Source organism: Chelonoidis abingdonii, chromosome 10, assembly GCF_003597395.2.
Source record: "Chelonoidis abingdonii isolate Lonesome George chromosome 10, CheloAbing_2.0, whole genome shotgun sequence".
In the NCBI taxonomy this organism is placed as follows: Eukaryota; Metazoa; Chordata; order Testudines; family Testudinidae; genus Chelonoidis; species Chelonoidis abingdonii.
This window is the reverse complement of record NC_133778.1, coordinates 67,634,148-67,661,702: the sequence shown is the minus strand read 5'-3', so window position 1 is coordinate 67,661,702 and position 27,555 is coordinate 67,634,148. Positions and strand designations below refer to the sequence as shown.

At 39.4% G+C, this 27,555-nt stretch overlaps 2 protein-coding genes across 10 annotated transcripts in view; one reads left to right on the top strand and one right to left on the bottom strand.

Annotated features, from left to right (window-relative positions):
- The first annotated feature begins 91 nt into the window (after positions 1 to 91).
- CEP70 (centrosomal protein 70) lies at positions 92 to 26,480 on the top strand. Of its 9 annotated transcripts, none has more exons than XM_075070277.1 (18): positions 92 to 134; positions 2,498 to 2,587; positions 2,946 to 3,045; positions 3,206 to 3,329; positions 3,767 to 3,947; positions 4,399 to 4,568; positions 5,685 to 5,744; positions 6,565 to 6,661; positions 7,015 to 7,103; positions 7,700 to 7,774; positions 9,384 to 9,486; positions 12,312 to 12,482; positions 13,504 to 13,650; positions 14,174 to 14,342; positions 16,434 to 16,548; positions 17,646 to 17,725; positions 18,784 to 18,871; positions 25,739 to 26,392. In XM_075070277.1, the coding sequence occupies exons 1-17, from the start codon at positions 126 to 128 to the stop codon at positions 18,843 to 18,845; spliced, it is 1,842 nt and encodes a 613-aa protein (XP_074926378.1). In that variant the 5' UTR covers positions 92 to 125; the 3' UTR covers positions 18,846 to 18,871; positions 25,739 to 26,392. The 9 variants fall into 9 exon arrangements, with proteins under 9 accessions (XP_074926378.1, XP_032649902.1, XP_032649900.1 ...); XM_032794011.2 differs by having other exon boundaries at positions 6,562 to 6,661; positions 25,739 to 25,827; XM_032794009.2 differs by lacking the exon at positions 18,784 to 18,871 and having other exon boundaries at positions 25,739 to 26,480.
- ESYT3 (extended synaptotagmin 3) overlaps positions 19,989 to 27,555 on the bottom strand; it is a 64,374-nt gene continuing 56,807 nt past the window's right edge. Inside the window, exons 18-23 of the mRNA XM_032794007.2 lie at positions 26,381 to 26,793; positions 24,993 to 25,091; positions 24,264 to 24,395; positions 22,382 to 22,487; positions 21,715 to 21,764; positions 19,989 to 20,391 (exon numbers count right to left, since the gene is read on the bottom strand). Of these exons, the coding sequence (XP_032649898.1) occupies positions 20,355 to 20,391; positions 21,715 to 21,764; positions 22,382 to 22,487; positions 24,264 to 24,395; positions 24,993 to 25,091; positions 26,381 to 26,793 (837 nt within the window). The 3' untranslated portion in view covers positions 19,989 to 20,354. The remainder of the gene's footprint in view (positions 20,392 to 21,714; positions 21,765 to 22,381; positions 22,488 to 24,263; positions 24,396 to 24,992; positions 25,092 to 26,380; positions 26,794 to 27,555) is intronic.

The following is a 27,555-nucleotide window of genomic DNA, read 5'->3' as shown; positions in this document are numbered from 1 at the left end:
CGATTTACAGGGCGGTGTAGTGTGGACGGGTGCAGCGTTAAATCGATTTAACGCTGTTTAAATCGATTTAACGGCGTAGTGTAGACGAGGCCTGACAGTGAAAACCAACAACACAGGAGTAACTTATGACTGAGGTATAGTACTAATTAATCTAAACTGTATATTGCACCATATAATGTATGTATTAAAGATTACCTGCTGGATGCTTCTTTGTGTTAAAATTTCTGGAATTAGCAAATTGGCAGGCTATAATGGACAGTACTGTCAAAGATGGTAGGCCTACAACTGAACCTGCAGTACCTTTATAATTTTGCAAAAAATAACCCTAGCCTTTCACCCTAAACAAAAAATTAAAGTATATTGCAAACACAGCACATAATAAACTGAAAAGACTAATAATTTTCCAGTATGAACTGCTGTATGTGCATACACATCCACGTGGTATGGTAGTTCATTACAATCCTTCTTGGGGTATGTGTACACTGTTGTCTTTCACGTGCTTAAAAAAGCCCCCCCCCACACGAAAGACAAAAGTTTTGCCGACGCAAGTGGCAGTGTGAACGCATCTTTGTCAGCAGGAGTGCGTTCCTGCCAACAAAGCTAATGCTGTTTGCGGGGCTGGAAGTATTTTGTCGGCAAAAGTACTGACAAAGAGTGTTTACACAGGCCTTGTCGCTAAAAGCTGCATGCGTAGACAAGCCCTGGGTGACTTGCAAGAGGGTAGGAAAAACACTCACAACTGCCATTCACTTCAGTTCTGAAATCAGGCTCTGTCTGTATAAATACAGCCATGATGGTATTTTGTTGCAGTCTCTAGTTACCAAATGAAAATGTAGGCAATTATCACTATAGGAAGGAAGAGAGAAAGCAGTGAGTTTATAGAAATGCCCCTGGCCCACACTATTTGTAGGATTGCTCGTAATTGTTGTTCTTCCTTTTAAATTAAAAGAATTACACTAAAATCTGTCTTGAATGGATGATTCTGGCAAAGATTTTCAAGAATAGAGTCCAGATCTTCAAAGGCATTTAAGCTCCTAACTTCCATTGAAATCAATATCTAAATACCTTTGAGGATCAGAACTTCCACTGAAATCAATGGAAGTTAGGAGCCTAAATATCTTTGAGGATGTGGGTGTAGGTGCCTAAAGTTAGACTCCTAAAGCCGTATTGAATTACGCAAATAAGTGGCCTAATTTTCAGAAGTGCTGAGCAACCAGCATCCCCCACTGATTTCAGATTTTAAAGTTCTTGGCCTCTCATTAACAGTTATCTGTAAAGTGAATTAAGAAAAATATGCCTGTTCAAAATTACAGTTTTTAGTCCTTCATGTGAGAAGTTTATAAAAACATGCAGCCTCGTCCTGCAATCTATTTTGATGTCAATAGGTATTTTGGCCTAAGTTTTCAAGAATGAGTAATTATATGGGGTACCTCAGTTTTCCCTAAAAGCCTGATTTTCTGAGGTAGGGTATTCAGCCCTTTTTGACAATCAGAGCCCTTCTAAGCTGTTGCCCCAAAACTGAGGTGGTCCAGATCACTAACCAGTCTTGGAAAATTTAGACCTTTACATTCGGAAAGACTGGCAGATTGGGCCAATTGACAGACAAGCACTTGCAACGTTTCTGTGAGGTAGGATGAATATAATTATTTTTTTACACATGCAGAAAGTCTGTCTAATCTAGTATTTTCACAAATTTCCTAAATGGAAAAAAGATCACTGTGAATCAATGGTAGAACCATTATTACATCTTTGGAGCATTTCTGCCTAGGTCTGTGTTTGGTTCATGCAGTGCTTCGTGTTTGCCATATACAAGGCCTGTTGGTTTTTATTTTTAATTTATTTTAGTTTTCCCTGGAATGTGTTAGTATTTATAATAAAAATTTTTAAAAAAATGGGTGAATATTGGTGCAAAAATTTACATCACAGCTTGCTGGGTAAATATTATGGTTAATATCAGGGGACGGGAGGATGGGGAAAAAACCATCAGATAGAGAAAAGTGGAAGAGGTGAAGGAGCCGCCATCTCATGCTGCCTCTTCCACCTCTTCTGCTTCTGGGCCCATTTTAGAAGAAGAGATGGTGGCTTGGTTACCAGGGCTGCCCAGGTTACTGAGCCACCGTATCTTTCCAGAGTGGGGAGCTGGGTCCAGGGAGTTCTGGCACTACTATTTTTTTAGGACTGGAGTGCTGATCACTACTCTCACAGATACTCGTATATTTTTTGTACGATTGCCTTTCTTTAATAGGCAGCCTTACATTTATAGTTAGACTAGTTTATTGTTCACGTAAAGGCATCTACTTAATATAATGTATTTTCTTAACATAATCAGTATTTTTGTGTACTCGAGGGGTCCAGAATTCAGGTGAATATTCGTAAAAACACATAGGCTTTTGTAAAATCATGGCCATTTTTGGTAAAAACTGAAAACAAAGAGCTTGACCATATAGAAAGGATTAGAGGGCATTCAGCATACAACTTCTACTTTGTTTGTGTTCAGGTCACACAAAGTTGTGCATTGTCAAGTAATATCCCAGCAGGCTCTATGCAGGTGACGCCAGCACAAAAGTCCGCTGAATCATGGTGTCAGGTAAGTCTTTTTTTTTAAAAACAGTAGAATGTGTAAATTTGCAAAGCTTTTTCACCCTTTGAAATGTGGATATAGATTGTTTGTGGAGTTAGCATGCAGTATATAGTTTGGTGTATTTTTCTTTGCTTCTTGCAGATCATCACTAAAGGTGAACTGAAAGCCTTTTAAACTGCCAGGAAAGAGCTTAAGTTCCAAGTTCCTTTTGTAACTGTGACATGTTATTGTATTTTGTTGGTTGGCATTAGAAGCAGCATTCCATTGCGCACACAACTAGAGGGAATAGTAGAATTATTGAATATGATTAGATAACTCTCTGAATTCAAAGTCTTATCTCTTCCACCTCTCCTCCCATCTGTAGCAGGAGCAAGCAGAATGGGAAAACGTAAACAAATTATTAGTGCGACATGGCTTAAAACCTGTGTGTCTTGCTAAACCAAGAAACAGCGGAAATCTGTCAGGTAATGAAGTGCTGTTCTCTAGCAACTCTTATTATTTAAAAATATTAAACTTAAGTTCATAAATCCTCTTTTGATATAACCTTCTCTGCTTCCAAATGTTTATGGAGGTGGAAGTTGCTGCTTCTTTTATCACTGTCTTGTCTATGTTAAATGTCTACAGATATGATTGTTTTAGATAAGCAGTCTTCACTGGGGATAAGACTTGCATTGAAAACACTGGTGGATGACACTGAACGTCAACAGAAAATGATGCATGGTCTTATAGAGGCTAATCGCCAGCTTAGGTAAGACTTATTGTCAGTGAAAAGGAGTTTTTCACAAATGTGAAAATGTGTTCTATATTTATGCAGAGGCACACTTTTCTTAAAAATTACCAAACCATTAGTTAAACTTTCCATTTTCTGAGTGTTGGAGTTTTTATCCTCACTTAAGTCCACATCCTTAGTTCTTTTGCACGAGATGTGGGATTTATGGGTCACAGGGGTACCTGGTCAGTTGCTTTGCCATTACACCAGCTGCTTCTCTATTCCCCTTACTGGGGGTTCTGGCCAATGGAGCTGGCCTGCCTCACTACCCTACTTCCAGGGGCTGGTACCGAGAGTCCCTTTGTGCCATGTCTTTGGGGCCTATCCTCCAAAAGTACCAGCATTTCACTACCTTACTGAAATAATTTTATTATAAATGAAGGCAGGGCTCCATATATATAATATTTTTAAATTAGGGATGATATACGCCAGGAGAGAGGTCGGGCATGTCGACAGGAACAACGAGCCAAAGAGTTGGAAAATGTTGTGGAGAACATCAAATCCAAAATTTGTCAGCTGGAAGATGAGTGTATAGCTAAAGTTTGCCAGCAACAGAATCAAGTGAAAGAACTTCAGAAAGTTCAGCAAGCTTCACAGGTGCTTCTAACAGTAACTCTTTGGGGATTCAAACCCCAAATGCTGTTGACTGATTTAAAGGGCTTTTGAAATATTTTCAGTGATCAAAATAACAGATGTGAGAGTGTTATGGAGTTTCAGGCTAGAAGGGACCACCAGATCATCTAGTCTGACCTCTTGTATATTACAGGCCACCAGTGCTTCCCAGCACCCTTGCACTAAACTCAACAGTCACTGTAAATTGTTATACTGTTTGTATTTCTGATTTTGAACCCCTACACTGTTCTTTGAAGAGTAGGGTTATAATAAAAAATAAAATTACCTCTTCCCCCACTTCTCCCACCGATTCACTACATTTAGACAGTAAGAACTTAGATTTTTATGAAACCATTGTAGTTTACCAATTCTGTGTCTGATTTTTACACACAATGTGCCATACTCCTTTTAGAATTTTCCTATCGCCTATTTGCAGACAAAGTACCATCACCAAAATGAAAAGTTGCATGAACAGGAAGAGACTATTGCACGTTTGCAGAAGGAGCTCCATAAGGTTGGGATGGAAGAGCAGCAGCGTGTTGCCACACAGAACAAAATATTCTGCCAGTTTTGCAAGCGAGCCCCAAAGTCTCTCTTGGATCAACAGTAAGTAACTCTTTACCACCATGCTCATAAGTGAGAGCCCAAAGCGTGGACATTTTAGAAGTGCTAGTTTAGGAATTACAGGTCCTTTTTACTTATCTGTATAATAATTTATGTATAATAAAACTGAGTTGGGTAAGTAATTTCATAGAGAAGAACAAGAATGACAGCCTTTGTATGCTAGGTGGAAGCAAAGGGAAGAAAGTGACACACTTTCCATAATGAATAGAATTCTAAATGGAGACTATATAGTTGATCCCATTCTGTATTTCTAAAAATTGGGATTTAAGCTTTTTTTTGTATTATTAAAGAAAGCAGCTTCTGCAGCCTATCCATAAGCATCCGAGGCAGTGTGTGGAGGCTGCTCCATATTCCAAGATTGATGTAGGGGTTTCCATCCCTCTCCCACAACTACAGTAGCATCTGTATATTGCTGATAAATTATAAGGTCACATAGACTGTTGCCTTCACAGAGGCTTACGTGAATGCCATAGGAATTCAATTGGCAAGCTCTGTACCCCCTAGATTTCTTAATGTTGGGTGAGCAGGGGTGAGGCAGTTCCTCAGGCTGACTATTTGTTGGGAGAAATGTTCAATAATTGGACCTTGGTATTTCTTTTAGTAGATAAGACAGCCTCTCATCTCCACTTTACGTCTAGTTTCTTTTTAAACGAGTGTCCATAGGCTATCTGGCACTTGTGTGATCAGCATCCCTCCTATTAGGGTACTCCAGTCCTAGGACTTGAGGAACTTTGTTAGGCTGTTAGCCTTGATGAAGATCTGTTTGCAATCTGATAGGTGTGTGAGGTGCTCCTTACTGCCACGGATTTGGCTTTTAACCCTGCACAATGAGCCAATGTTATTTGAATGGCTGCCAATTTCAGCCCGATACAGGGTTAGCACTTATGGTTTGCATAGCCTAGAAAGTTATGGCTATTTTGTGCTGCGTTCATTGAACTGATATAAGGGAGAAATGGCACAGACAGGAACTTTGGGATATAAGCAATTGCATCAAGCAATTTTTGGTCACAATATTTGATTATTGTATTTTAAAGTTACATAGAAAATTGCTTGTGGAATATTTTTAAAGTTTATAATACATTTTCTTTCCTCCTTCAGGTTTCTTAGTCTAATTGATTATTATGAATCTCAGATTAATCAGATGAAAAAGGAGCTAAGGTAGGATTAATCCGTTCATTAGTAACTCTGTTGAATTGAAAGTTACATTACATACTTTTCCGGTTGAAGTCAGTAGGAATTTTGCCCTGGACTTCAGTGGGAAGGCTCTAAGGGTCTCAGCATCCTTAGCTACTGCTAAAACCATAGGCGCTGAGGGAGCTCGGCACCTCCTGAGAGGCACTGAGCACCTTTCAGGGTTTACCCTAATTGAAAATTAAAGTGGTTAAATGATACATATTATGTATTCCAGAAATCACTAGCATGTTAGAAGCAGCAGGGGACTATAATGGCCTTCAGGTTTAGATACTATGCCCTGATGCATCCAAGGAGGAGGAAGAGTGAAAGGTACACCACCAGCTTTGTTCATGGTATAAACTAGAGTGGGCCAAAGATTGCTCCAGCTTTTGTATCTGGCTGCCCACAGTCAGGAGGCCGTTCTGCAGTCAGGAAGTGCAGAGCATGTACATGCCCCAGCCATTGCCCTTCTGCTAGGGTCCAGGAGATAGAACTTCCCTGGCACAGCAGTTCTATCTGGTAGTGCAAAGCAGCCAGCGTGTAACTGACCCGATAATCTGCTTGGAAATTGAGCAGTGTAATCTGCTTGCATTGGGCTTCCATCTAGTTAGTCCAGGGCATTTGATTCAGTAAAAGAAATGCAGCCTGAGAGAAATTAAGAGGAGTGTGTGGTCTGAGAACGGAATGCTGTTCTGCTTTTCATTTTTCATTTGTGGTCACATCATTTAGTGTAACTTCTTTTGGTTCAGCAATTTATTCAGTAAGATGGAGTTTGTTTATTTTTCCCCTTCTCCACCCAAAGCAGATATAAAAAAGATACATATCATGTACAGGGAGAAGGAAAAGGCAAAGAAGAATTCTTAAATCTAGATGCCACACCTAACTACAGAGCATTGCTTACGGTATGGAACTGCTAGATATTAATAAATGCAGATCTAAAACCAATGGTTACACATGGGGAAAAAATAAGTACTTGTTTTGTATTTATTTGATTTTATTCTCTACTCCCACTCTTGTCTGGGATTGTATGCTCCTAGGAGGTAGGTTTGTTATTGTCTTAGCTGTTTATTCACATATAATCTAGCACAATGAGTTCTCTGTCTTAACTAGGATCTCAGGTGCTATCATAATATACATTTACATTAATAGCTTGAGTTTACAGTTTTATAGACGTAAAAGTTCACAACCTAATTAGATGGCTTTGATTAAGTATTGATTTGAAAAAATAAGAGAGATAATGCAGTCTGCGTTGTAGTCTTTCCAGAATCAGCTCATTGAGGCAAAAGCCAGAAATGAACAACTTATGTGTGAAAATACAGATCTCAAGAAAGATTTGGAAATAAGGTGAGAAGTGAAAATTTGTCTCTGGTAAAGACATTTTGACAAACTTTACAGCTTTACAAGAAAAGAAACAAACACCATCATGATGCACCAGAAATTGTACAAATGCATCAAGAAACCTGCTATTAAAAACAATGCATAGAATTGTCTAAGATGCTGCAGAAATAATTTGCTTTAAGGAGAACTATCAGTTAGCATCCTGTCCTCCCCTCTTGGGTACTTGCCCTTCACTTAGTGGTCAGGCAGAGGAAGTGCAGCCAGTCACACATGTGGGAGCCTGAGACCCCCTTGTTGAGCTGACTGCCAGAAGCAGATTGTAAGAATAGGATCTCTATACTAATAGCATTGTTACTGCTAAGGCGGCTACTCTGCACTAGAAGAGGTTTGCTGGTGTAGCTAATACCAGCCAAAATGCTTTTATACCAGCAAATCCCCCCAAACCCTATCTAAACAGTCTTCTTGTGGATACAGAAATACTGCAAAATGACTCGTAGTCCCAATTGGTATTGCTATACTAGCAAGCGTTTCCAGTGTAGCCCAGGCTTACAGTTAGCTACCAATAAAGTATGATGTATAATAAAATATTTTCTTTCCAACAGACCAACTATACAGGAATTAAAACTTTGCAAGCAGCAAGTGAAGAAATTGGAGAAAATGCTAAAGAAAAATATCAAGTAAGTATATTTAACTTTTCAACATAGAGTAAACTTTCACTACTATCTCAGGTGTTTTAAAAGTGAAGGTGTTCTACAATTTATATGCTGGCTCATGAACCTGTTCCATGCTGTCCTTCATGAGGCTGTGGTTTATGACCAATATTTTGCTGTACATATGGAGAAAGCTGGTGCATCTCTGAAATAATGGGATGACAGCCAAAGAAGAGAGCTGACAATTCAGCTCTGGGCCCCATCTACCCTAGGTTTAAAACAATGTTGTTTCAATTGGTTTTGAACACAGTTTCAGACAACATGAGAAAGGGGGCAAACCATTCTGGTGTGTTTGGGAAGTTTACAAACTGTTCCAGCCATCTAGGCTAGAGTACTATTTCTAACCCAGTTAGATCACATCCACACTGGTTGAATAAGCTATTAAATACAGTTTTTGTTGCAGCCTTGTTAAGCAAGAGTTTTAAAAGTTAGAAACCTAGCATAGCTGGAAGAGGTGTTTATCTGAAGCATCATTTGACCAGATGTTTTCTCAAAAAGTAATCCTGTTTTTGCACGCGTGCATCTGTGTATATGTGAAGTGCCATCTGCATGCCTAGTTATACAGAACTTGGAAGACACACAGCTTTTACACACAACTTCAGGATGTGAACTTCCAGAGATATGCAACATTTTCTCATCTGTTAATTTTAATATATAATGTGGGTGGTGGATTTATACTGATAGGCTTCTCAGAATAAGTGGATCTTGAGGAGAGCTTGTTTGCCTCACACAGTAAGATAAGGAAGGTGTTCAAGAGGCAGAGTGTAAGGAAGGCACTCTAATACTATGTCAAAGTGTGCCATAAAAATGTTCAAATGCCTATCAAAACTGAAGACCAAATTCTGTGGTCCTTACACAAGTAAAAGTCTCATTAATTTCAATTCATTGACCACTGTAAGAATTGCAAGAATTTTTCCGTTAAAGGTGGGGACAGCTTGCAAAGAGCAGGTGTGCATATTAGTTTAAAAAGGGATGACAATGGAAATGTAGACTGGAACAGAATTGTGTAGTACCTTGAAGGTTATGAGCAAAAACTTCTGAGGCTAGATTGTGATACTCGAGTAGTGTTTTACTCTTCAAATAGTTGACGTCAGTGGGATTTATTGTATAGTCAGATACTGCTCAACAAAATGAGTGTAACACAGTCTAGCCCTTGCTAATCCATGCTAAACGTAGTTTAAATTTGGTGGTTGCTAGGACAGTTTCATCCTTGAGTACTCTTTTATGTTGTATAATACTGCGCACAGTGACCTTGCACCATCTAATCACAACTGGGGAATAGCGTGTTAGTGAGTTCAGTGTCAGCTTTTACCTTTGAATTTTCATATGTTTAGTGTTTAGGGCACAACTATTAATTTAAAAGCTTTCTGTTTAAACTCTGATTTCAGTAATATGATGTAAATGAAAAAAGTGCACACACAAAGCTGTCTTTGTAAATATAATAAGACTAAAAAAGATGGAGATTTTACTCTACTCAGTTGAAAGTGCCCGAGTGTTTTTTTACTCTACTCAGGTTGAAACTAAATGCTGCTATTGAGAGACCTTGTGTGAAATGCTGTATTTGTTTTGCATGTAGATCATATGGGATTATTAGGGGAGAAAAGATAAAAGCAAACAGTGAATCTGAGTGTGTGACAGGAGAAGATCAGCTACAAGCAGGTTGCAGGAGATACTTACAGGTATAGATATACATTTCAAATGGATTGTTTTCAATTATAGCTAACTGTTCTATAACAAAACATAAACAAGTAATCTCATATAACTATTTAAACTTAAGCATGTGGGGTTGTGATTCAGAGTTTTCATATGTAGTCTCATGCCTCATAGTGTCTAATAGTCAGCATTTTTGCACTAAGGATAAGGCCATTTGGCATAAACCTATTATAGTGGATGTTACCACATCAGATTGCAAGGATGCAGAGAGAATGGATTGACAAAGAACAGAAGTGACAGTGCCTGAAACGCTTTCCAGGACAGAAGGCCTGCTCAATGCCCTTTTGCAATACTTATGCTCCCTGTTAACAGCTTAAGAGGTGTGGAGGGACTGAAGTCATTCCTCTGTACTGTGGGGAAACTTCTCCCTGCAAAAAATATAGTGAGTTAGCTAAATGTGAACTCAAGGGTAACAGTGTCATGAGGGACGAGTGTTACTGTGACATGCAAGTGTATGTTTACATTTTTGTATTTATTATTTACATGTATGTTTACATTTTTGTATTTATTATTTGTATTATGGTAGTGTCTTGGATCACGAGTCGTGGACCAGGACCCATTGCGCTAGGGCAATGGTGGGCAACCTACGTCCTGTCAGAGTAATCTGCTGGCGAGCTGCAAGACAGTGTTTATGTTGACAGGCTGCAGCTTCCAGTAATCGCAGTTTGCTGTTCCTGGCCAATGGGAGTTGTGGGAAGCAGCACGGGCTGCAGGGACGTGCTGGCCATCGCTTCCCACAGCTCCAAGTGGCCGGGAACGGTGAATCATGGCCAGTGGGAGCTGCGGGTGCTCATGCCTGTGGATGGTCAATGTAAACACTGTCCCATGGCCCACCAGCAGATTATCCTTGCACTAGGCACTGTGCAAACACAGAACAAATAAATGGTTCCTGCCCCAAAGAATTTATAATCTAAGTAAGCATTCTGACTTTTTCCCCTCTCCCCATCCTGACAGGGAGTGCCAACACCATGCTCCTTTCACAGGTTTAGCGCCTGCTGTTTTGCCTGCTGCTTGGCACAAGTAGGAGACAAAAAGAACTATCTTAAGCAGTTTTTCAGATTTTTCAAGCCATTTACCGGTGAAGTTCCATTTGAACGCATGAAAATCGCTCTGATAGAAAATTGTGAAAGGTCTAAGCTCGTACCACCATCTATGGTTTCTGTAACTTCCAGAGAAGTACACTTCATACCATCTACACAACCACTTATCTAGTGGCTGTCAATCAAATGCTGCAAATGTTTCTGAGTAACTCAAATAGTGATTGTGTAGCTACTGTAAAGAACATAATTATCAGACACATAGATGAACATGGTATGTTGGGGAAGAGACAACATGCTTTTTTTTAAGGAAAATCATTCCTCACCAATCTATTAGAATTCTTTGAGGGGTCAGTGAGCATTTGGATAAGGGTGATCCAGCTGAGATAGTATACTTGGACTTTCAGAAAGCCTTTGACAAGATCCCACCCTAAAGGCTCTTAAGCAAAGTAAGCAGTCATGGGATAAGAAGGAAGGTCCTCATAGATCAATAACTGGTTAAAATATAGGAAACAAAGGGTAGGAATAAATAGTTTTCACAGTAGAAAGAGGTAAATAATGCGGTCCCCCAAGGATCTGTACTGGGACCAGTGCTGTTCAAAATATTCATACGTGGTCTGGAAAAGGGCATAAAAAGTGAGGTGGCAAAGTTTGCCGACAATACGAAATTACTCAAGATAGTTAAGTCCAAAGCTGACTGTGAAGAGTTGCAAGGTTGACACACGGTCAACCTATGGAACTTTTGCCAGCGGATGTTGTAAAGGTGAAAAGTATAACTGGGTTAAAAAAAACAATTAGATAAATTCATGGAGGATAGATCCATCAATGGCTGTTACCCGTGATGGTCAGGGATGCAGCCCCATGCTCTGTGTCCCCCTAAACCACCAACTGCCAGAAACTGTTGGGACAATGGGATGGATCACGTGATAATTGCCCTGTTCTGTTCATTTCCTCTGAAGCATCTGGCACCAACCACTGTTGGAAGACAAGATACTGGGGTAGATGGACCATTGATCTGACCCAGTATGGCCATTCTTACATAGCATGCCATCACCTGGTCATGCCCAAGGCAAGCAGTAATGCTCTAGAGCTAATGTGTTTGCCATTAGCTGGCAACACTGCTATTACTGCTCCCTTTTTCTTCCTCACGCCTGCTTGGCAATCATTACTCGATAAACCTCACTATTCTGTACCAGTTACCTGTCTTTACCTCCTCCCCCATTTGTGTGGATTAGCGAGGTTCTTCTGTTCATGTGAACAAACATAAAATGCTGCATGTAAGTGCCATGAAAACAATTTCTAAAGGAAACAAGTGGTTTCTTGCAATGGAATTGCATGTAAAAATTCTGGCTAAAATTTGCACATTTCATTGGTTGAATTTAGGTCTGTATAGCAGCAGATGTTGAGGTGTGTTGTAATGCATTACAAACCTCTGAGTGAGACTCTGTCCTTTTGTGTACACCTGTTTTGAGGGCCTGCAAAATAACTTTTTGAAGCTAGTCTTGTAAGATTTTCTCTAGTCCTCTTGTGAAGTGTGCACTTTTTTACTGTTAGTAAATGTTTTAGTAAGTGACTTGTAAATGGTGATGTGACTGACTAGATCTTTGTCTTTGAATCAGTTACATAGATTAGTATACAGATACACATTCACACTGGACAGTAGTAACTATTAAAACGATGAAATAATTTCCTAGGCTAAATAACAGCATTGTGTTAATTATTTGAGCAATAAAAACATTTCTTTGGTGTTAAAGGTGCTGTCCAAGATTGATTCTGTTATAAGTAGTCCAAGAGCTCCTCTGGTAATATATAAATGGAGTAAAGGTCCAGTCCAAAATTACATGAAAGAGAATGGACAAGAATGTGGTTTTGAACACCTTCCTCCTACAGTGGAAATGTGGGCAGACCAGCTAATGTCCCTAAAGGTAATCAATTATTGTACTCAGCTTTGCATTCTTTATCTGGTGACCATCCCTTTCTTTCCATGTTCTATGTTAGCATATGTAGCTTCCAAATTTGTTATGGCTTAATTTAATTTTTAAAAAATTCTTACATTATTATTCCAGTCACTTCATTCATGTATCCTTATAAATGTAGTATCCTGGATACAGCTAAGTGACTTTTGTTGAAAAAATGGAAATTTGGTGACACTGAACCACTTTGGAAATTCATGTCTTTTGCCAGATGGTTCACAGAAAACCCCTTTTCCCAAAACAACTTAAAATCAAAATGTTTTGTTTAATTTCAAAACAGTGTTTCAGTTCTTCAGTTTGTAACAACTTTGTTCTAAAATTTCCTGTAATTTTATTTTTAAAATATCATTTGTGTAAAAATGGTCAAAATTGAAACAGATTTTCATTTTACCTGAAACTGTTTTTTTTAAAACTTTCTGAAGTTGCCAATGAATTGAAAAATCAGTTTTTCACCAAGCTATAATCCTGGATAGGTCCTGTGGTATGGAAAAGTATTAAATATCTCCCTCCACTCAAATGTTGCATCATACAACACATTTGGATTACTCTTAAGAGTCCCTGAAAAAAAATCATAGAATTTATATTCTGTGTATTTTATGTTCTAATGTTCTATCTTTTCCTTCTTACCAGACTGTTGGCTTTTTGGCATAAATAAAAATTTTATGTTTTAAGCCAATCCCACTGTAACAAACTGCTAGGATCTGTTAACAAAATTATACTAACTGCACTTAAAATAAATAAATAAATAAATAAAATAAAAAATCACATGCACACAGAATAGTGATGTTCTGCTTGGGCCTGAGAATAAACAAAGAGCTTCTGCTTACTGGTTTCATGGAAACTAAATCTAGATTATGCATCTTGCACTAAGTCAGTTTGCATAATTCTTATTTTATAAAATTATTAATTGCCTGGTATTCTACTTTTTTAAGAGTTGTGCCTTATTTAACAGATACATTATTTGTTATTAAAGGACTTGCATAGATCCCTGAGAAAGCTATCAGTGGAGTTGGTACCCTGGCACACTATAGACACACCTAACATCACTGAATGCGTTCGAGTTGAAGACCTACAGTTCATAGTAGATACAATCTTGGAAGAAGTAGAAAATAAGGAAAAGGTAAGTTTTCAGAAGTTTAATGTTTTCCATATCAAAAGGTACTCTGAAATTCCTGTTTGTATTCCTTGTATATTGATTAGAGTTGTGCATCCAAAAGCCTATACAAGGTTTCGGAGCAAGATGCATGAAAATAAATATTATGGCAAAAACTATTAATATAATTTCATTCCAGGTGTGACTCTGTTTAAATCAAAGGAGTCAGACAAGGGATGGATTTGGCTTAAAATGTGTAATCATCATTTCAGCTCTTATCTTATTTTGTCTATTTCTAAATTAGCAAAAAGAATCCTTAAATATATTCCCCAAACTATTAAAGTGAGGTTACCCTCATATGAAAAGAACATTGGTGGACACTTCTGGCTAAGAACTTTTAAAGTATGTCTTTTGTCTGAATAAATTCATTCCTAATATTCTTTTAATAAGAGAAGTCTTATTTTTCTTCAGAGCCTAGTTTAAATATGTTCCATCGCTTAAAGGGTATTGCTAACTTTTTCTAACAAGTTACTTCTTGTGCTTGTTACAGAACGGCCAGATGCCTTCGTTACAAACATTGTACGCAATTGTGTCTCACTTCCAAAAGTTGTTTGACGTGACTTCTCTGAATGGAGTTTATCCGCGAATGAATGAAGTTTACACAAAGCTTGGAGAAATGACCAATGCTATGAGAAACCTCCACGAGCTCTTAGAACTAGGTGAGGACATACTGCCTTTCACTTGTCACTTTACAAGTAACTAAAAGTTGGTTGAGAAGAAATTAGTCTTGACACAGAGAAGAGGATGCACTAGCTGTGTTGTGAAATGATACAGTCACAAGGGTTTGTGAGAAGAAAAATAAAAACATGGCAGGGTCACCACACTTTAGTTTGAAGAGGGGAAGCTCATCTGTTATGGATGGACAGGACTGGTGCTATGCCACAGCTTGGAGGAACCCTTCAGTGTGCCAAAGCCCCAAGGAGTCCCATTCTTCCTTCAGGGTAAGCACCACTGCCTCCTAGACTCAAGGCTCTGGGCTTGAGCTCACAATGAGCTCCGCCCAGCAAGTCCAATTGAAATAGGCTCCTTGTATAGACTTGCCGAGACTAATGCACCTCAGCAAGTATTTACAGTGATACCCAAGCAGCTTTTCAAAACAGTAGGATTTATTAGTCAACTGGAACACAGCATGGAAAGTCATTAGGTTAACAAAGGTTAAAGCATAGTCAATTCTGGTCAAGCCAGAGCAAACCAACAGTTAAGTTGTAGCAGATTCCATCTTAGGCCCTGTCTCTCTCTGACCTCTTTAGTTAGCGCTGGGAGAGAGCAGCCAGCCTCGTCCAGAACCAGAAGTCTGCACTTACCCTTTGGTGGTCACATCCCAGTCCTTTGTTCTCGAGCTGAAGTCTCTCCTTGGTTTCTCTGCCAAGTGTGTCAGTTCACAAGTCAGTGGCGCTTGCATTGTCTCTCTGAATCCCATGTTGATCTGGGTCGATTTCAACCACTTCCTAATGACTTTTCATTCCACCCAGGCAGTGAGATGACACACACACCTGTGCTAGAGCAATGTTAACCCCCACTGGAGAGCAAAGCAAAGTATAGAAGGAAACTGATGCACACACAGGATTTGAAAAACTTACAGAAAATTCCCACTTTGTCACCCTGCCATCTGTGTGATGATTGTTTGACCTGCAGCATTCTGTAACTAGGAGGAGATGGTGATTGAATAATGAAAGGAAGCTTCTGGTTTTTTCAAAATATTTAATTAAAAACACTAACATCTTATATTACATCTATCTATTGACCCTCTGATTGTTTTACTTGTACATTATACTCTAGCTACCTGAAGGTTGAGAGTTTTAAAAAAGTCAATTTTCATTTGCATTTGGAGATCTTCTAGCATGTATTGTTACTACAACTTAAATAACTGAATCTGTCCTCTTAACAGCCATTCTCATGCTGTTGTAGACATCTTTTATGACTCTCCTCAGTGACTGTTTTTCCATGCCCAATTTTCAGTCTTTTTTCCATATCTTGCTTACTTAACTTTTTTTCTCCCTTGTACTTTTTTTTACAAAAAATTAATGTCAAAAATGGATCTGTACAACTCAAGAGAACCTACTCAGTTACTCCCAGAAGCAAATAACTACCTTGTGTACTGGTTTTTGTGTGATCATGGACTAGCTACTGCAAGACACTTTCCCACCACACTTCCTATTTGACTTATCTATATGGACTAGCTTTTTGGCTGCTTTGAGGGTGCATACGTACATCAGTCAGTAAAATACTGATCAGCCATTATATTGGGGAATGAAGGTCAGTTGTGTAGCCTGTTTTTTGGAGGCAAAATGGATGGTTGTGGTCATTGCCTCTAGCAATTCTGGGTAGCCTTGGAGGTTGCATTCTTTCATAATAAATATATAGGAAAGGAGGACCTTGAGTGACTGAAGGAATTAATGTTACTGGGAAAAGTGGAGCTTTTTTCTGTTGGATCCTTGCTGGAGTTAGACTTAAATAGTTCAGCACACTTTAGACCCATGTGATTTCAACTGAATTTGAAATCCTTGCAGCAGAAGTGATTTTTGAGCTAAGAGATTCCTCACTCTAAAACAGCCATACTGATCATGTTTTCAGCTAATAATGTGAAGTTACAAGTTCTACAGCTGCTGTATGCTGTGAATATTCAAATGTGATGTATTTAGAAAGAGGTGTGAAAAGGTTAGTGAAAGCAGGAATACTAGAATTGCTTTGTGCATGGAATTCTCCCATGTTGTTGCTATTTTGGAAGCTGACATGTTTGTTCTTTCCAGATCATTCAGCCCCACCCACTGTACTGGTGAACACTGTTGGAAAGCTATGTAAGGTAATTAATGAAAATGTGACTGGACAGGTAGAGCAGCTGCTGGGGACCCAAGACATCCAAAGGTATTTTGGCTTTTATAACAAGTGTAATAACACATGACTGAGTTATGAGAACTAGTTAGGATTACTTTATAACTTTCAGCATCACCATTTTTAACTCTTACACAAATGAACTGAAGAACTTGCCTCAGGAAAATGTTTCCAGGTTGCAGTGGGAGGGGAAAAAAAATGTAAAAATTAAGGCCAAAGATCTAAAGTTTCTATATTTTACTTGAATATAGTCAGTTTAAACCCCCTATTCTATTAAAGATGTGAATTTTACAAGACACAAAAAACAAATATTGCATGTGTTTGGTAGGAAGAACTACTGTTACAGCTAAAACATCTTAATGGGATAGGATACTCATGGGGAAACTGGTTGGTTGATTTCATTGAATTGATCAGGCCTTGAGCTCCCTGTAAATATTTTTTTAAAATTGTGTTTGATTCATAATGTTTTCACTTGTGAAAAATGTGCATAGCTTAGAAAGTGATGAGAGGCAGCTGCAGGTAGATAATGGTACATGAGGCCTTTCTCTTCCCCCACAGGACATCCAGTGAAAATTAAAGGGATCCTTTCACTCAGGTTACAAGCAGCCTGTGAAACTCACTGGCTCAAGATATAATTGGAGAAAGGAATTTAAACAGGACATTTATAGAGATAACAAGAACAGCCAGAGTTAATAATGGTCCCCTACTGCAAGATTTCTTGCACCTTCCTCTGAAATAGCTGGTACTAGCCCCTATCAGACAACATACTAAATTGTACATACAGACCACTGCTCCAATCCAATCTTGTAAAGCAGGGGTGGGAAAAAAATTTTTTTTTTCCCCTTCAGGGGCCACTGACCCACAGAGCTCTGCCTGGGGGGAGGGTATGTGTGTGGGGGGAGGAGGGGGGAGAGGGGGCAGCTCCAGCCCCGGAAGAGGGTGCGGGGCTTCTGGCCCTGGTGCACAGACTTGCTGCAGGCTCCCTACCCCTGTTGTAAAGAACAAAGCCATGTCACTTACAGAAACTTCTGCCTTGGTTATGGCAAAACATAATAAGTTTGCACAGTTCCTTTGTATAAGTCATTTGTGCAGGACCATAACTGTAAAAAATTACAATTGACTCATTTCAGTATTATCAACAAACTGGAAGAACATGAAGACTTCTTTCCAGTATTTCAAGCACTTATTCAAGATTTACTGTGTGTTTTAGGTAAGTCAGTTTTACAAAATGGTTTCAGCCAGAAATTTTCCACCTTCAGTGGACGCATCAATGTGTTATGTGTGTACACAGTCATGGTGTTCGTAGGCCTTAATTCCAAAGTCAGGGAGTGGGGCCAGTGACTGAACATCTGCCTCCACTTCTCTTCCCTCCCGTTGCCCCTTGTTACTAGCATGCCAGGTATTGCTTGTGGCCGGGCACTAGGATGGGGGAGCAGGTGGGGTAGAACAAGTTGATACTGGATTTTAAGTATGAGGTTTGCAGTGAAGATGGGCTGTGCACACAGCCAGAGTTAACATGGGAGCTAAGGGAATAATAGCCTCATACCACCCAGCTGGCCTAAGTTTAGAGGTGCTTACAGCCCATGCTAGCTTATCTGGAGCTGTGGGTTGCTAACCTACCCATGCTGCAGTGAGGAAAGACTAAGCTGCTCGGCACATGGGGGGGACCTGAGAACTCAAAGAACCAGGGGATATGGCCTTAGAAGTCATGATGACTGTCCTGACTGGTACTGCACTTGCTCACCTATGTCACTGACTGTGGGTGACCCTTCCCAACCCATCTTGGATCATGTGTTCCTGGGTGAGAACTGCTGTTGAAGTATATAGTCAGTCATGCAGAAGAGATCAGTTTGTCACTTAACTAAATTCTTCACCCCTCAGCAGTTAATGCTGCACATATGTGGCACTGTCTGCCTGATTTCTGGTTGAAGAGTTTTGATGAAAATGTCTAGATTCTTGCTAGTTTGAGGGTACACACCCTTCCCCAGGCCTTGCAGCAGGAAATTTATTAGTACCAACAGTAGCACTGCTGAAACTGATCGGGCAACAAGCGTGGAAAAAGTGGGCTTGACCGACTTGTCCCTCAGCTTCAGGAGTAGATGGGATGGGTTTGCACGAACAGCTTAAGTTCCCTCTGGTGATGGGCTGTCAAGGACAATGTTATTTTCTCTAACATTTCTAACTGAAGTGAAAACTTCAACTTGTATACAGAAACAGTAGTGATATGGCCTACAAAGTGTCATTCCTGTGCTTTTAACTTGTTTTCAGAGATCAGTAATCTAGATGACATTGTACCGGCTGTGCACAGTCTGAAGTTGCTAGCTCAATGAAGATTTTAAATGTGTAAAACTCAGCTGTAAGTAGGACTAATTATTAATACATTTACAGCTACCTCCAGCCTATTTGATCTTGATGTACAGTTTTATAATGTTTTGAATAAAATAAAAGTTGAATAAAAACTTTTACTGCTGCACTTAGTCCATGACCAGGTTAGGGAAGAGATCATGGTCCTGAAAGCATAAATATAGTCAGAAAAAAGAAGGAACAGGAAACTTAGCTTCAGTCCACCCTTCTCTACACCATCCCTGGGTGGATTTGGTAGATCCAGAAGCGAAAGGATTAATAGTTTCTGTTGTAAATTTTAGTACATGTAGAACTATGCTGCAGATGTTTAAAGCCCTTAACTTCTACTCAAAAGTAGAATCCCTTCACTGCAGAAAATACTGTAATAGAATTCAAGCATAAGATCCAGTTCTTGCTGTATGAATTAGTGACTTATTTATTTGATGCTTACCCCGCTATTGGACTCATAGTTGGCTGCTGTAAAGGCTTTTTGGGATGACAGTCATAGTTCTGGGAGCAGACGTTCTGTGATTCAGCCAGACTGTGGTAAGTCGGTAATATCTTACATTAGAAAACAGATATTTGAAACTTACTAGCTTTCAAATGCAGAGTAGAAAGCTTGCACTGGTCTTTTGAGCCAGCTGTGCTTCTGGGAGCCAGATCTTGGCTCAGGTTGCATTTGTCTCACAAGCAAGACTAAAACGATCATTTTTAAACAATTTATTATACATTTTGAAACTTTAAAAATATACTGAATTCCTGTAAGTATTTTGGTACATACCTGACCCATGTTTAAATAAAAATCTGTTAAAGATAACTACAGTTTTATAAGTGTACTGTGTATTATTAGCAAGTTTCACAAGACAAAGTTCAGTAATAAAATTTTCAACATTAAGGCATCAGATTAAAACCCTGTTGATAATTTGGCACAGTTTCATCCTGTTTTGGTGGCTCATTACAGATATATCTCTTTCCAGATAGCACCTATAATCAGCTTTATGAAAAGCTCCTGGACAGTTAAGCTATTACAATCTGAGTCTAGATACTATTTCTTTTTGAACCATTATCTTGTAATGGAGTGTTTTGAAACTCTGTTCTGCACCTGCCGTAGTTTAATGCATTCTGTTAAGATACAAAATAAATCAGACCTGCTGTACTCTTGGGACTAAAGATATTTTTGTTTAAATGATCAAGTATGGAAACCAAAGTTTCTTGGAAGATATGCCTTGTAGGACTAATTCAAGAACAAATGCTTGAGTACCTAACACCACATTTAGAGCCAGTCTAAATCTGAAGATTTAAATTTCTTGTATTCTCACCTTTTCTAAAACGATAGCCAGTCATTGAAAAAGGTAAACTATAAACATTTCACCTCACAACATGCTTTGTGTACAATATTCTGAAGTTTTAAAATAGATTAGTTACAGAATATACATATATACACATCAATATAAAGAGTAAATAGTTATTGTATAAAAGGCACACGATACAGGACATCATCTTCTGCTCCGTCTCTTTGCTGTCAGCTCATACCTGCAAGAGACATAATTTGCTGTCTTTAAAAACTATATTTGAAAGAAGCACCTATAAGAAAACAAGCCTAGTATAGTTTTGTTTTAACAAGTGCCCTCTAGGAGTTTGACTTGTATGTGTGAGAGACACACAAGGTGGGTGAGATCTTTTATTAGACCAACTTCTGTTGGTGAAAGAGACAAGCTGAGTTCAGCTTCATGTTTTTCAAACTCTTCTCTTAGTGCGGGGGTGGGCAACCTATGGCACATGCACTGAAAGTGGCACACAAGTCAATGTAAAAAAAAAAACACCACTTATTTACTTTAATATATAAGTGAACGATTGTTATATGTAGAGACTTATAGAAAGAGACCTTCTAAATACGTTAATGTATTACTGGCATGCAAAACCTTTAATTAGAATGAATAAATGAAGACTTGGCACACCACTTCTGAAAGGTTGCCAGTCCCTGTTGTAGTGTAACATTCATTTCTGTGGGTGTGGGAAACAGCAACACAGCTCTTCTGCTTTTCTTTGTGTAACATGGATGGAATGGGGGTGCAGGTGGGAGAGGAGAAAAGAGCTGAAGCTATTAATTCCAGCACTTATTAGAAACTCTAAAACAAAGCAGGGTAAACTTGCAATAGAAATAATTTAGAAGCTAGGTTAAGGCCTTTTTGACCTGTCTGAATCTTAACTAAGTTTGTAACCAAAAAATAGGTGCATGTCTGGTGGCTAGACATCTCTAGCTGATTTCAAACTGAAACTGCACACACAGGTTATCTTAAAAATTTGGAGCAGGTACTCTTAAGTATCTAATACTGCAGTGTTTTCTTGTTCCTACTGTAGCCTCAACCATGATCACTAAAGTTTTCAAATGTGAAACTAGACAGTCATGATCTTGAACACCTTAATGTTTAATAATTCCTATACAGTAATACTGAGAAAAAAAACTTATCAGAATCAGTATTGCTGTTTAATATATTTATCTCCGAGTTATGAAAAATCAAGTGCCTTGTAGCAAACAAGGCCCTATTAATGTGCTACTTTTGTTTTCACCCCAAGTTTAATGTAACTATTCCACATTAATCTACAAAATATCCTTAGTTTATTAATCCTCTCAGAATACGTTTCAAGCAGGTCTTGTACTAGTAAACAAGTTAACCATTTAAATTTGGTTCGGTATCCAAGCTAATTCTAGTTAGTTTTACATTTGATAATGGGCTGTTCACTCAAATTACAAAACATATGGCCCATAATTAAGATAAAGTAGCGTATTTGTAATCAAGGTGTTTCACTGAAGATGCAGTGATTAGCAAGCTTTGATGCTATGAAGAAACTTACCATTGTGAAAAGCCTTTGATTAAATCTTCCTTTGACAGGTCAATCAGCACCTTTTAAAAAAAATAAGCCATATTTTATAGCCAACATATACATTTAAACTTGGCTAACAAATTTGTAAATGTAAACTGTTAACCTCTCCTCCAGTCAGAATTCTAAAGCTATCACTCCAGTTCCAAGGAGCTGAGCTTTAAACATTGTTACCATCCTCAGCACTGAGCACAGCTGCTCAGGAATTTTCCACTGGAGTGACTGACAGGAAATTTTAGTTTTGCCAGTGCATTTTCTGTTAAAATTATTCCCATGCCTCAGCAGCCTATCAGGCAAATTGCAGGGAAGCCCTGGTTCCTTGGCAGGCAGGGAGCATAATTTTTCTCTCTACTAAACTATTGCAGAATTCCAGTTCCACAAAAAATTGAGTTTCTGGCTTTTCATCTTATTTTGGCACACAAAGATTTCCAAGAATTGTTTCCTGGCCAGTCCTACCTGCTGGAACTATAATTTAGTGGCAGAAAGCTTTATCACTTGTGATACTGAAGGCCAGAAAACAGTTTAAGTGTAAGTCTTGTACAAAAGTTAGAGTATGAACAGATGTACAGTCAGCATCCATGGTAAAGACTTTCAGAATAAATGTTTAATATTGAATAGTACTTCATGGTTTAAAACTTACTTTTCCCAATTCTCTTCTCTCACGTGAAATAAACGGTGTGCTATTTTTCACTGCAACGTCTAGTGTTCTTTTCTTAACTTCTTCCAAAGCTTCAAAAAATTCAAATCTAAAATTTTTTTCAAAAAGTGCATGCTGATAAAGAGACCAGAATCAATGAAGTCGAACAGTACTAATAAAAGCCAAAAGCTAGACACAAGTGTCAGTGGTCAGAACAAACTAGTATTGCGGAGAGACAGTATGGCTGTGCTTTACAGGATAAGGTATACTGAGTCCTAAACACAGGTTGAGAACTTCACTATCTATTTGGATACAAACCTTAACATTAGCGTCCAAAACAGGAGTTTTATATTTGATCAGAGCAACTTGCACCAGTCTGGAAAGCTCAGACTCTACCTGTTCAGTGGAGAGTAGATCCCTACTTGTCTTTGGTAGTAGTATTTCCATAGTGAACTCCTATTAACCTTATTAGTTGTTACACACACATCCCTTCTAGATCAATGGCAGAATACATCATTTGAGGGTTGATTAGCACTTCCCACCACAGCAAGAGAACATGGGCAATACAGAAGACATGTTTGGGATGAACTGCTATTTATGGCCATGTTCTCCCATATGCAGAATTTGAATGTCTACAGGACAAAATCCATCATCTAATGGAAGCAGCCCACAATCAAGCCCTTGTGTGTGTGGGACTTGGGGGGGGGGGGGGGCGGGGGGGCGGGGGGTGAGAGTGGGTGGGGAGAGATGATCCTGAAATAAACTAACCCTGTGTCATTAAGGCAAGACAAAAGAAGTAGGGTAATGGAGCTCTTAGTCACGATTCTGGCACATGCTATGCCAGTCATCCAAACTGAAGACAAAATTAGGTCTGAGGTGCTATGTAGGGAAGAGTGAGTTTCAGCATGGCTAAAGTTTTTCCAAAAATGTCAGGTTTGTAAGGTGGAGTGTTTTGAGATAGTGAATACTATCTATTTCCTGAACTGCATTACAAGTAGTATAGGACTTGTGAGATACTAAAAAGAGGGATGGGAGAGAAGAGGAAGCGTTCCTGACAGCAGTGGTGAGTCTTCAAAGGAGCAGAGAGGCAAATACACAGCAGTCATCCAGGGAGTAAGAAACAGCAATTTCACAGTTAAGAAGTCATGGGTTAAGAGTTTTCAATAGTTATTGATTTTGCATGGCCCACCTTGAGACAAAGGGTCTCTCCATCTCCAGAAAGTGCTGAGCACCTCAAGTGTCAAGTGGGGCTCCAAAAATTGAGGCACCTAAAGTCACTTTTTCAAAAATGTTGGCTGAACAGTTGAGTAGCAGGTTACACTTATTTGTATTGATGTTTTAAGCACTAGTTTAAGTGTGGCCCTATACAAATGGACAGAAAATATGGTTTACAACCTAAACTAGATCATGTAATTTAGGCATATAACAAACCAACAGGACCAGTCTCAGAAAGGTGACTTTTTAAAGTCTTTGGAAGTGTGGAAGGAATCAGTGGGCTTCAAAGGAAGGGTTTGGTGCACCAGGCAAGAGTTACATGCAAGAAGAAGGGATACAACAGGAATAAGCCACATTAAGAGACAAGCAGCAGCATTCACTGAACTCTGGAAAGGCAGGAGGGAGCGATGTCCCTAGAAATATAGGGAAGTCTGGTGTTTGGTTCTGCCTAAATACTTTAATTACAGGCAAATTCCAGGCCCTAACAGTAAGTTTTGTAGAAAAGCTGAAAGGACTATATGGTGCAAAAGACTTAATGTACAACAGATGCATACAGCTATGCAAACTGTTTCATTAGGTAGAGTGAGTGCCTGCTAAAGAGCTTTATAATAATTAGTTTAATCTTTTCTGTTAATAGTTCAGCAGTGATTAGATGAAGTTTCCTACTTACTTCTCGTCATAATGGGGGTTCAGTGTTTTTTTCTTAACAGTAGTCTTCTTTCTGCTTGCCCATCTTTTATCTGGAAGCAGGTAGACACGAACATATGGATCTACTCCACGATTAGAAGCTGGCATCAAGTTTCTTTTAAAAGAACATAAGTCTGTGTTGATACGGTAGGGAGCCTCTTTACTATGTACATTCTGAACTAAAAAAGTCAGGCCAAACTTAGGCTAGAGGATAAAAGTAATAGTCTTGGTGGCGGGCGTGTAAGCAAGGAATGATTTTAGGTGTTTCAAATTCAGTTATATAAAATTTTCCAGATTCATTGAGTTGATTGGGAGCTGTTGGATACACTGCTTTTGAGAAATGAGTAGGGATGTAGTAATCTAACTGTAGGCATCTATTCTTGAAAATCAAGGCCAACACCCCTCTGTTCCAGGGGGTAGTAAGAAAGTTACTGTACAGGCAGGTTATTCCATAATTTTAACAAATCCTATAGTGGACATTTTCCACTGAACCTGCTATCAGAGACAGAATACTAGGTTGATGAAATGTGATTTTTGTGTTTGTGCCTAGCAAAGTTGCACAGTTTGAGTCAGCAAATGTTTCCTACAGCAATGTTAGCACTGCTGTGTTGTGTACACTGCATGTGAAAGATACATTGAAGCGAAGCATTAATATTTACAAAAAATCCTATGTTCATTTAGATTATAGGTAAATACAAACAGTAAGTGTTACCTGCAACTATTTACCATCACAATGAGACTCTGTCGCAAAGAGGCATATCGCACAGTGAGCTGGATCTCTCCCAGGAGCACTGCAGTTTGATTAGTTCCACTGTAAGACAGTTGTTACATTGTCAGGATTTTCAGTTTGGCATCAAGATGCATAAGATCAGTACACGAGGTGTGTGCTATAAGATACAGGGGTTGAGGTCCATTTTCAGTTGAACAATTCACGACAATGGGGAAAAACTACATTAAAAATGCATTGAAATCCAGTGTATTATTAAATCAGTCACTCACCAAAACATACAATACATCTCACCTTGAAAAATGTAAACCCAGTTTTCCAAGGACAGCACTTACCTGGTCTTGGTATCCTCCATTTGTTCCTATAGAATGAGTGATCTACAAGGCCTCTACCAGAAATGCTCATTTTAATGCCAAGAATGGTCATTGTGTTTATTATATCGGTATCGGTATCAGCATAGGAATGACAGCATATGCTTCCATAATTTAAGTATCTGATTATTATAAGTGCTCTTTAATAAGTACAGTATGTGTGTAATGATCTGCTTAGTGAATTTGTTTGGGGGTCATGTCTCTGTGTATCACCTGGAATATTAAAGATTCATAAATTCCTATTTTAAATTAACAGGACTTCCAATATATGGAAGTATTGACTTTAAAAGGTTAAAACTAACAGCTGAAATTGGTTTGATGCTTCTACTTGATTGACAGAAACTTCTGTGCTTCTTTCAGCTCACAAAGTGACTAAAATTTCTCAAAAGGGAATTATACATACAAAGCCACAGACTCCTATGGGCCAGACCTTACCTGATGGCAGTACTGGCTCTCATACACTTTCCCGGCCTCCTAATGAAACCATCCGTGCACGGATTGTGAAAACTGTTCGAAGTTATTCCATTTTCAAAAGTGGCTGGGAAAACGTCAGCCAAACCTACTTGATCTTTAATGTGTTTGCGTCACTTCGCAAAGGTTTCACTTTAGTGTGTATTACACTTGGAGCTCTAGCCTTACCTTTAATGCCAGATATGCTTACTGTACCTGAGTCAAGTGTATTTGTCAATGCTGGGATGTGGGACTTACTACGTGAAGCCTGTGGAGTGCCTTAAATGCATAAAGCTAAATTCAGCCTTCGTGTAAGGAGACGCAATTCCCTTGAAAACCAAAGGCAAAGAGAGCTGCATCTGCTTACACAGATCTGATTTTGACTGAAGTTTACTTGCTCCTGACTGAAATGTTTACACAAGTTCCCTGCTAAATCCTTGGAGTTCGAGTCAGTGCTGTGGGCTGAGACCTCAAACATTCCTTTGTACGTAGAAGCCTATAAAAAGAAGGGTGTCCAGGTAAAGCAAAACTCAAGCGTTAGAAGATACATACTTAATGTTCAGATTGCTGTGATCTAATTCAAAGCATGAAGAGGTGAGAGTGTCCAATGAAGCAACACTGGCGGCAGCATTGTGGTCCAGGGTTCTTGTGGGTAGAGTTACCAACGGTTGGGGTTCCAGATTGTGTGCCTCTGCAGGTGCATTAAGCTCAGCAATAGTCTCATTTACTGCAGGGCCTGCTGGGTTCTCAGATCCAGTAAGATCTGCATTGCTCTCCTTAGCTGCTTTGGATTCAGGCACTCCAGAGTCTTTGCTCACATAGGGCGTTTTGGAGGGTTCTGCTTTTGATGGTAGGGGATTTTTGCACTGGTTTCCACCCTTCTCTGCTGCAGGTACAGGAACTTGCTTCAAGGCATTAACACCAGTATAGGTGCTTTGTGGATCAGGTTCCTTGATGCACAAGACCTAAAATCAAGCGAGATAGAAAATCAGCTAGTCATTAATGTCAATATTAAAGCGCATGCTCATTCTGAAGTGCACAGTCCTGATTTCCTGTTAAGATTATCCTAGGCCAGGGGTCAGCAACCTTTCAGAAGTGGTGTGCCAAGTCTTCATTTATTCACCCTAATTTAAGGTTTTGCATGCCGGTAATACATTTTAATGTTTTTTAGAAGGTCTCAGTCTATATATTATATAACTTAACTAGTGTTGTATTGTAAAATAAACAAGGTTTTCAAAATGTTTAAGAAGCTTCATTTAAAATGAAATTAAAATATTGATCTTATGCTGCCGGCCTGTTCAGCCCACTGCTGGTCTGGGGTTCTGTTTACCTAGGCCAGCAGCTGGGACCCTGGCTGGCAAGGGTCCGGCAGCCAGAACCCCAGACCAGCAGCAGGCCGTGCGGGGCCAGCAGCTGGGGGCAGAGGGCTGGAGTCAGGGCTAGACTCGTTGAGGGGTGGAGGGAAATGGAGTCAAGCAGAGGGCTGGGTGTGTATGAGGGAGGTACAGGGCTCAGGGCAGGGGTCTGGGGTATGTGCAGGCAGAGGGCAGTGTGTGTGTGTGTGTGGGGGGGGTCAGGGCTCAGAGGAGAGGGCTGGGTGACTATCCCCCTAAGAACTCCCAACCCCCCTGCTCCTTGTTTCCTGACTACCCCCTCCCTCAACTGCCCTCCAGGACACCACCCCCTAAGTCTCCCTGTTCCTTGTCCCCGCACTGGACCCTACCTAT

What these genes read in the sequence shown, in the direction of transcription:
- CEP70 (XM_032794008.2), top strand. An exon ending in CAGATGAAAAAGGAGCTAAG is followed by an intron (nt 5,745 to 6,561) that starts GTAGGATTAATC and finishes CTCCACCCAAAG; the next exon opens with CAGATATAAAAAAGATACAT. An exon ending in ACTACAGAGCATTGCTTACG is followed by an intron (nt 6,662 to 7,014) that starts GTATGGAACTGC and finishes TCTGCGTTGTAG; the next exon opens with TCTTTCCAGAATCAGCTCAT.